Source organism: Solanum stenotomum, chromosome 3 (assembly GCF_019186545.1).
Source record: "Solanum stenotomum isolate F172 chromosome 3, ASM1918654v1, whole genome shotgun sequence".
Classification (NCBI taxonomy): domain Eukaryota; kingdom Viridiplantae; phylum Streptophyta; class Magnoliopsida; order Solanales; family Solanaceae; genus Solanum; species Solanum stenotomum.
Window position 1 is genome coordinate 23755158 of NC_064284.1, and position 10195 is coordinate 23765352.

The window sequence follows — 10195 nt, forward strand, 5'->3', positions numbered from 1 at the left end:
TATTTCAATGATAAATTTTTCAAGGCAACAGATGGTAGCATATACAAATATAAATACAAACATATAAAGCAACAAATACAAACACAAGCACATGGTAATACATAAATACAAATACACAAGATAACATATAAATACAAATACAATATTAATATAATTATATTCGTTGATATAACTTGTATTAGTTAATATATTTAATCTAATACAAGTGATTTATACAACTTAATATAATTATATTTATTGAATAAATACAATTGACTTGTATTCACAAATAATTATATTCAAGATTCAAGATGTATTCAACCTCTCTCACTGGCCTCTTTCCTTTATTAACGTACGTGTCTTGTCCTTCATACTGAACACACCTTGGGTAGCTGGAGTGCATAAGAGAAGATACTGGGAAGAAATGGAAGCTCTACTTGTAAGAAAACTGGGCGACCCAACTCTGCCACCAAATGCCTCGGAGAATTCATCACTCGATCTCTCAACCTCCCACCCTATTCCTAATTTGAAATCGCCAACCTCCGTTAGAGTTCGAATCAAAGCCACCAGCTTGAATTTCGCAAATTATCTCCAAGTCCTTGGCAAATACCAAGAGAAACCCCCTTTACCCTTCATCCCTGGCTCCGATTACTCCGGTGTTGTTGAAGCCGTTGGCCCTAATGTCACTAAGTTCAAAATTGGAGACCACGTTTGTTCTTTTGTTGCCCTTGGCTCATTTGCTCAATTCATCGTCGCCGATGAATCCGACTTGTTAGCTCTTCCTTATCTCTCTTCTGTAGAAAGCTAGTTTATTTAACAGTTTTGGAATGATCTCAATTAGTAGTGAAATGATTTGGGCCCAATTGAACGGAATGTCAATGTATTTGGATGAGTTACATAATTCAATTTAACTAGTTTGAATTGAGGTGTAGTTAATTGATTGACTGATTAAACAATTGAAATTAGTGTAGATTGTGATTGGTACTTGGTGCATATATATTTCAAAATACACTTAAACTTGCTAAAAATAGGAAGGGTAGCCGATTGGTCTTTGTATATGATACAAACTAGATGTTCTCTTTTCTGTTTTAATTCAATGGTTCAAAAAGTGTATTAACTTTGTTTTGTAATTGAAGGTTTCAAGTACCTGATGGATGTGATCTAGTTGCAGCTGGTGCACTTCCTGTTGCATATGGGACATCACATGTGGCTCTGGTGCATAGAGCGCAGCTGCGTCCCAAACAGGTATGTCACCTTCCCTGTTTGGGCAGAAAAGGCTTATGCCATTTTGTTTATACACCTGAAAGCATGCGACGTATATTGGTTACACGTTGTAGGTTTTACTGGTACTTGGAGCAGCTGGAGGCGTTGGGCTCTCGGCAGTACAAATTGGGAAGGCTTGTGGTGCGACAGTTATTGCAGTGGCTAGGTACTTGTAGATTCTTGTGTGTACAAGAAAGTTGGTTTAAGTTTTTTTGTACTAAAATTATCCTTGTCTTGTCTGTTGAATCTTAGGGGAAATGAAAAGGTGCAGTTTTTGAAATCTTTAGGTGTTGATCATGCAGTAGACTTGAGCAGTGCAAACGTCATTGAAAGTGTCAAGGGCTTCCTGAAGTCAAGAAAGCTCAAAGGGGTTGATGTCTTGTATGATCCAGTCGGTGGGAAGCTTACAAAAGATAGCTTAAAGCTATTAAATTGGGGGGCACAAATTCTGGTTATTGGATTTGCAAGTGGGGAAGTACCTGTCATCCCAGCCAACATTGCGTTGGTGAAGGTATTGCCTCTTAAGCACCCTAATCTTTTTTCCCTTTTACCCATTTGGTTCTTTCCTGGTAATGCAGTTGATTGTACAAGAAATGTTAGTGCTCAATAGAAATGTATTACTCTAGTTTGTTTGTATCTTACCAAGATGTATCCCTGTTCAGTTAATGAAACTCCTCTTCCATTGCAAATTGATGTCTATGTTAGATCACTTTGTAGTTGAGAAGGCTTCTTAAATCGTAATGTTAAATTGTGAAATCTGTAAGTCTCCTCTTTGTTGTCTTGGAATTGAATGGGTAGAGAACAGTAGTGAAAATGGTCTTGATGGTTATGTAGTATGTGAAGCAGGTATACTGGAGACACAGGTTAAAGAGTTGAAAAGGCTATTAAATAATTATTGGAGTTCCATTTTCAAAATAATAATAAGAATTATTGGAGTTTGTTGCTTTATTCGGTCTGTAGGATGCTATATCATGGATTAAGTTTGAACTCGTGAAGCCTGTGAATTGTTGTTATCAGACTCATCTATGCATGTGATTCAACTTTATATGTGCTTCAGCTACCATTGTTGGTTAATAGTGCAGCAAGTTGTCGAGTATTTTCATTTCCAAGTAAAGATCTTCTAACGATACAATGATACATGCATAGATTGCGTTATTCTTAGATCCCACACAAGTTTGTCTCATTATGTGCAGTGTTAGAAGATACCTATCTGATCATGGTGCCTAGTGTTACAAGTTTGGAGTAAAATTTGTGAGAGAATCAAGCCAGATCTGATTTGCTTGAGCTGAAATAAAAAATTTCTATTAGGATGTGCTTGATTTGGTCTTCCTCAGTGGCATATGAATCAAATTCCGCTTCTAGATAATTTTGGACGAATGGTAGAATCAAGATTTAACAGGCAACTGATGATGTTACTTGTTAACAAGGGAACATGCATAATTAGAACCAAAATGGTGAATAAATGAAGAACAAATATGCAAAGCAACTATTATCAGACGTGCTACCACAATGGACCCACAAAATATATAAGGCAAAAAGGGAGAAACTTTTTTTCTGATATCAATAAAATGGGCCTCGGCCCAACATAATTTGCCCCAAAACAGAACTTTTTTCTGAGTACTAAGAATCTGTTTGGATTAGCTGATAAGTTTCTAAGTGCTGAAAAGCATTTTTAAGTGCTAAAACTGATATGATATATAAGCAATTACTTGTTTGGATTGAAGTGTTCACACTGATAATAAGCCATAGATGTGTTTGGTAAAAAGTGTTGTTAAAATTGTTCTTTTGTTAAAATGACAAAAATACCCTAGCAATTTCTCAATAAGTTAGAAATGTAAAATTATATTTGTAAGAAAAAGTCGGAATAACAAATATGGAATGGAAAGGAAGGTAGGACTTTCTGTTTTCAAGAAGGTATTTGAGAATTTTTAAAAATATTTAGAAATAAAATAGAAGAACGTTTGATCAAAAGTCAAACCAAAAGTGCTTATAATCTAAAAAGCCATAAGTTGGGAGTGACCAACTTATGGCTTTTGCCGATTTAATTTGTTTGAGTGTTTACTAGATGCAAATAAGCAATGTGCTTATAAGCTATTTTAACCAGCTTATAAGCTTCGCCAAACACCCTCTAAATTACAGCTGGGCAAGAGGTGATGCTGGACTTGGAAAATAGGTTGCTTTAGCTCCTAGGAAATTTCTATTACAACAACAACATACCCAGTGAAATCCCACTAAGTGGGGTCTGGGAAGGGTAGAGTGTATGCGGATCTTACCACTACCTCGAGGAGGTAGAGAGGCTGTTTCCAAAAGACCCTTGGCTCAAGTGCATCAAACCCAAGTAAAAAAAAAAAAAACAATGAAGAAAGCATAGTCGTTAATAAGAAAGGCAATGTAAAGTCTACAAGAAAGAAACAATAACATTAGTAAAATATGTGATAATTGAAACACAATACACAACATATGGCAAGAACCACAAAGGTACGACTAGTACTACGACAACACTAACAAGCCTAAACCTACGCACGGCAAGACAACATTTATCCCTACTAACCTTTTATCCTAATACATGACCTCCATTCCTTTCTATCTAGAGTCATGTCCTCGGCGATATGAAGCAGCGCCAAGTCCTGTCTAATCACCTCTTCCTAATACTTCTTTGGCTACCTCTACCCCTCCGGATACCCCCTACAACCAGCCTCTCGCACCTCCTCACTGGGGCGTCAGTGCACCTCCTTTGCACATGCCCAAACATAGGCAGCTTCTATTGGGTGAAGAAAAAGATAGATGACAGAAACAGATGCTGAAGTTTTTCCATAGTATTAAGGTTGAATACTTCAGGAGCAATAAGAAAGTGCAGCAGCAAGAACCAGTGATTATGATATTTATTGAAGTTTAGGGGTTGGTGGGAGTGGGAGAATACTGAAAGAAAGTTTGGAGAAAAGGGCTGCAAGAAGAAAGAACTAGTGGACCAGAATGGGACAGAGGAGAAGGGTGTAGCAAGAGGTAGAAAGATGGAAGAAATGGGAATAATTTCTTATAGCAGCCAATTTCCAGGTTTTATCTCTTAGAATTGATCATGGGGTTGAAGATTGGAGCATCTGTATAGTATCTTACAGATCTTGTCCCGTATATTCTTCTTACTTGTACATGCCCCAATTGAGATAATCTGCTGGTCAAATTGTGTAGCTCTGAATTAGACATGTCCAAGGCTGCTAAGTTGAGTTAAGCATGTTGTGGGCACGACTAGCTCCTTGTACCTACTAATTAGTTTCGATACAAGTAGTAAGTTCAAAATTCATGTTCACAATATAGACTGTGTCATAATTCAGACCACGTCTACTATGTTGAAACATGCTAGTAGCATAACATTTCGCAATCTCAAAGAATCTTAACAGTCGAAATTCACGGTATTGTCACAAGAGGATGGCAAGACATATAAAAGTAACTGCTTTCTTTTAAGACATGTTGCTCCTAAATAATTGCATCAGAGGTCTCTCCACCTTTTGTTTCATTATATGAACTAACTTCCTCCACGTATCCAGGAGACTAATAATACAAGCAGCATGAGCAACAATTGACTATTCTTACTTTTTTTCTCTGTTTACCCCGTCACCCCTTTTCTTACTTTTTTTTAATCTCTGTTTATCTCCCCCCACAAACCAAAAGAAAAAGTAGAAAACATATTTGTTTTCCTTGTATAGTAATAGCATAATTTTTTCTACAATTTTCGTTTTTCAGAACTGGACAATTCATGGACTGTATTGGGGAAGCTATAAGATACATCAACCCAATGTGCTTGGAGATTCTCTGAAGGAGCTTCTATCTTGGTTGTCTAAGGGTTTGATTACAGTCAACATTTCTCATACATTCAGCCTGGCAGAGGTAAGAAGCTATACCCTTTATTACTTATTAAATCCGTGAAAAGTAAGAGAAGGATTCTGGAAATGTGTAGGGAAATTAGTATTTCATATTTGAAAAGGCTGATATACAATTCACCTGAATTAATTTTGGCGAGCACAAAACCAGTATATAAAACTAAAGCTCATGCTTGTCAAAGATAGTATCAAAGATGGTCGAACCCACGAGGATTACGATAATTTTATGCTAATTGAGAGTGATTAATTACTATTTGAGAATTCCGATAGTTGAGGAAGTTTGATTGTTATATAAATTAATTAACTAAGGAAGAGTAATGGCACACTTCAAGTAGACAAATATAATTCAGAGAGGATGAATGAGTCATGTACGAATCCACCTGTTGAATAATTAGTGATTTTGGTCACCTTTCACCAGCCTTCGTAAAGTAAGAACGTTTCTTGCGAATACATTCAATCCTTCTTGTCCCTTCTAATAATCATACTCCCTTCGGATATACAATGAAAAGAAAGAACAAAAAGTACAAAACATGAAGGTAGTGTTCAATGATTCCCTATAGATTTACAAATATTGATTTCTTTCCAATATCTTTGTGACACTTCTAGAGTTGAATTACTAATTCTTTCTTGCAATAGAATTAATATACAACCGTAGAACGTCTGACAACGAATTAAACAGTGGAGAAACTCAATCATCTCTTACAAGTTACGATTAATAATTTAATATCTCCTCAAGAAATCAAGTGAACACATGAGAAAAAGACAAAGTAATCACTAATCAAACCATAGGTTTCATCTTAACTCAACTACAAAAAGTTTGCTCCATACGTTGAGAAAAATCAACCATTGCTATATTAAACATTGACAAGTTCATGATTCAAGAGAATAGAAGAGAAGATGAATCAAAACCAAGAAGAAACTTGTGATAAATCTTCAAACTATCATCAAAACTTGGAATTTTGTGTTCCTTTTCTCTCTTTTCATCCAAAAGATGCGTTCTGTCCCCTCCACCCTAGCTTCCTCCAAAAATCCCTTTCTATATCCCCCTTGCGCAGAGCTAAAATAGATGAGCTGAAATTCTGCATTCTAGTCGCACCGTCGTGAGGACCAAAACTTCACCACTGCGATGGTCATGGCTGGTTTTCAAATTCCTGAAGGAGTGTCGCAGCGGTCAAAACTTGACCACTGTGACGATCCGGGCTGTTTTGCATCCAATATTTCTTCAGCTAATTCTTTTTCATTTCTTGCATTTCTTTCGCTTGAATCTGTGTATTTTCTCCTTGTCTCCTTCATTGCACACCTATCATTAAAACAACATAAATAGTGAGGAATTACATCATATAATACTCAAAACTCAACAATTCTTATACCAGAAAAAGCATTAATACACATATAGATGTGACTTATCAAACTCCCCCACACTTGAACCATTGCTTGTCCTCGAGCAAAAACAAAGAACCCCAGAAAAACAACAGTTGAAAGATATCAAAATAAGTTCAGAGCTTTGTTTATCAGCAAACTTGACTTAGATCTACCAAGAGAATTGAACACCATCTTTTCTTGCTCATAGTCACGTGTTTACAGTGAACTCTTGCGTCTCTGGAATCCCTATGCCTCACCAAACAGATTACCCCAGATTCACAAAAGGTATCAAGCCAAAAATTGCAAAATGAAGGGGAATGTTCAAGAACAATGACACTCACACTCAGCAAAAATTCTTGTGCCACACAGAAGAGTACCATAAGCTTGCTTATTTTGTTCTATCCACTAATATAGGAGTTCTCTAGTAAAGATCAAGTAGGGCTTTTCATTTGGTTGTAATGTGGATGTAGTAAGACTCATATGAGAAAAAAATATTCTTTTCTCTCTCATCCCCACGCCTACTGTTTTGACCTAACTTTACTTATGCCTCCACCGCTGGCCACCACTCCATCAGTCCCGGTGGTGGGCCATACCCTGATTTCCATCCTTATTTTCCTCCACTTCCCTCCACTCAAATGCCAGTTATTTCTTCCACTTCCCAAAATCCTAATGCAAAGTTTCCTACAGATTCTCAATCCCCAACCTCGTCATAAACTATGGTGCTTTATTGAATCCAAACAATCTGAATCGGTCTGTTTTACCTACAAATACTACTATTGAGCCTATTCCGTTGAGACAAGTTGAATATGACAATGGTGTTCCAGTAGATTAATGAACAGAAGCTGAAGTTACTCATATGAACATTATCAAACACTTGCGATATGCAGTGATTGGTAAGTTTTTGTACGGCTAGCCTGATATAGAAGATATAAGGAAAGGAATACCTGTGTAGTGTGGTATCAATGGTACTTGTCGCATAAGAGTTTTGCGCAACAAGCACATACTTATTCGATGTGCTCTTCTGGAAAACTTCATCAATTTGTTTTCCAAGCATGCATACCACATCAAGGATAAGAAGGTATAGCTTATCAGATATTCAGATGCGCCTACTAATCTATAATTCGACTTTTAGAGACTCTAGATAAACTACGCAGGCTATGGCATGAATCTTGTTTCCTAATCTTTTGCCTACATTCTTTGTAAAAGAATCTTTATTCACATTAGCCTCAGCAGTGGGTAAACCACTTCACTTAGATATGGCCACCATTAGTAGAACCAGCCCTAGTTGTGCTAGAGTCCAGGTTCAGGTGGACCTATTATCTAGTTTCCCAGAGTCGGTGAGAATGGAAATTAAGGCTGAGGCCTGAGGCTATGGGACTTATTCATACAAAGGTTGTCAAATTACACTACAACTATCTTCCTAGTATTGCTCTGAATGTAAGTTACAAGGCCAAAACACAACCAATTGCAGAGTATTGCATCCTGAGTTGAGGCCAGCCCAAAGGGACACCTTTGATGACTACAGCAAAAGTTACTTTCTTTTTCGTCCTTATGTTAAACAATCTGGTTGTCAGACGTACTGATAGCATGAGTTTAGAAACTCAGGAACAAAATAGAGAACTTAAGGGTGTGTTTGTTATGGAGGATAACATTTCCAGTTTTCGCATGTTCAGTAGGACAAAATTTTGGATAACATGTCCTCTAGGAAAACAAGTAAAATAACTTCCTTAATGGAAGTAGGGTAAACGAGATCATTGTCTCCTTCCAACCCACCCAACGACCCCACCTCCACCCCTTTGACCATCCCACAGCCCGCCGCCTCCGAGGCCCTACACCCCACCCCCTCCTACTTTCATAGTATTTTGCTAGATTACATATAAATGATCATGTGATAATATATTTTTGCTTACTTCTTCATCAAAAATATTTTTGCTTACTAACCAAACACTAGAAATAAGCAGGATATTCACTTATTTTCTAGGAAAACATTTTCCGTCATACCAAACACACTAGTATTGCTCATTACTTTTTTATTTTAGAGAACCCTAAAAATGTTAAAATTAATTGGGATTATATGCTATAATTCAAACCTAAGGACTCAAACTCCCGCTAACCTTAGAAGACAAGGACAAAAGATGTTAAATTGTTACTACTATATATTTTTTTTGGAGACCGGTAAATTCATATTCCTCAACATTAAGGACATGCTGGACACCATCAAAAAGTGTTTGATTAAAAAAAATAGAAAAAAAAATACTTACAAAGATCTTAATAAATCTACAAACTGATCTATATCCTCTAAACCTACTTCTTTACCCCAAAAGTAGAAAGATATTATACAATTCCATTCAACTTTCTGGATGGAATTGGATCTATCTTCATAACACCTACCATTTCTCTCTCTCCAAACTGTCCACCAGATGCATTGTGGGATGATCCTCCACCACTTCTTTTGACTTTTGCTGCCTCCTCTTTTCATCCAGCAGCTAATCAAATCTGCAGTATGCTCCGGCATAGTCCAACTTGTCTTTGTTATGTTGAGAAATAGAGACCAAAATTGTACTGTAAAAGTGCAGTGTAAAAATAGATGACTGCTTGTTTCATTTGTCTCATTGCATAAGAAGCACCTGGAAACTATGATGGCCCTTTTTTTCTTCAAAACTTCTTGTGTCCGGCATGCTCTTTTAACCACCAACCAAGTAAAGCATTTTTATTTGATACTACTATATATCACATGTTTAAGTTCAAATTGTTTGATATCAGATACATTTTAATGTACAAAGTCCCTTAATTTGCAATTACTAGCATAATTTCTTAGTCAAATAAATTTATGTCAATGCAAAGGAGCAGAAACAGAAGGATTAACTGTTATTTACAGGTTTTACTTTTTGGCTTTCTTAAGAGATAAGTGAAATGAGAAATCCCTATTCAACGCACTTGTGGCAGAACAGAAGTAGTTTAAAAAATGGCCCTACTTTGGTTTCCCCCAGTTCTCTTTTTTTTTTTTAAATAAAAATAAATTGTTCACTTAATTATCTTCTTTTGATAGGTGAGAGATACTTTTGTTCATGAAAAGAAGCTCAGTACCTAGTACCTGTGTTGGCGGGAGGTAGCAGGTACCTGGTGGAATAGTTGAGGTGTTGATAAGGATCCCAATTGGGGATGAATCCAATCGAAATTAAATACAACAACAACAACAACAACAACATACCCAGTGAAATCCCACAAAGTGGGGTCTGGGGAGGGTAAAGTGTACGCAGACCTTACCACTACCTCGTGGAGATAGAGAGGCTGTTTCCGGTGGACCCTCGGCTCAAGTACAACCAAACCAAGCAAGAGAGAAGGAAACAATATATAACATAACATCCAATAAGAAAAAAGGCATAAACAACAACGGAGACAGTAACAACAAGAAAATACTATGAGAGGCGAAGCGCAGTAAACAACAAATGACTATAGGATCACAGACAAGAACTACAAGTGCCAGGCTAGGACTACTACAAACGCTACCAACCCACACCCTCACAAGGAAAGACAACCCGCTAACCCTACTAACCTTCAACCTTAATACGCGACCTCCACTCCTTCCTATCTAGAGTCATGTCCTCGGTGATGTGAAGCTGAGCCAAGTCCTGTCTAATCACCTCTCCCCAATACTTCCTAGGCCTACCTCTACCCCTCCGCGTACCCTCTACCACCAGCCCCTCGCACCTCCT

General features: G+C 37.2%; 1 protein-coding gene across 1 annotated transcript in view; it reads left to right on the forward strand.

Annotated features, from left to right (window-relative positions):
* The first annotated feature begins 335 nt into the window (after positions 1 to 335).
* Positions 336 to 10195, forward strand: part of LOC125859324 (uncharacterized) — a 15231-nt gene continuing 5371 nt past the window's right edge. Inside the window, exons 1-5 of the mRNA XM_049539048.1 lie at positions 336 to 750; positions 1116 to 1224; positions 1317 to 1408; positions 1495 to 1753; positions 4981 to 5124. Coding sequence (XP_049395005.1) covers positions 404 to 750; positions 1116 to 1224; positions 1317 to 1408; positions 1495 to 1753; positions 4981 to 5124 — 951 coding nt within the window. The 5' untranslated portion in view covers positions 336 to 403. The remainder of the gene's footprint in view (positions 751 to 1115; positions 1225 to 1316; positions 1409 to 1494; positions 1754 to 4980; positions 5125 to 10195) is intronic.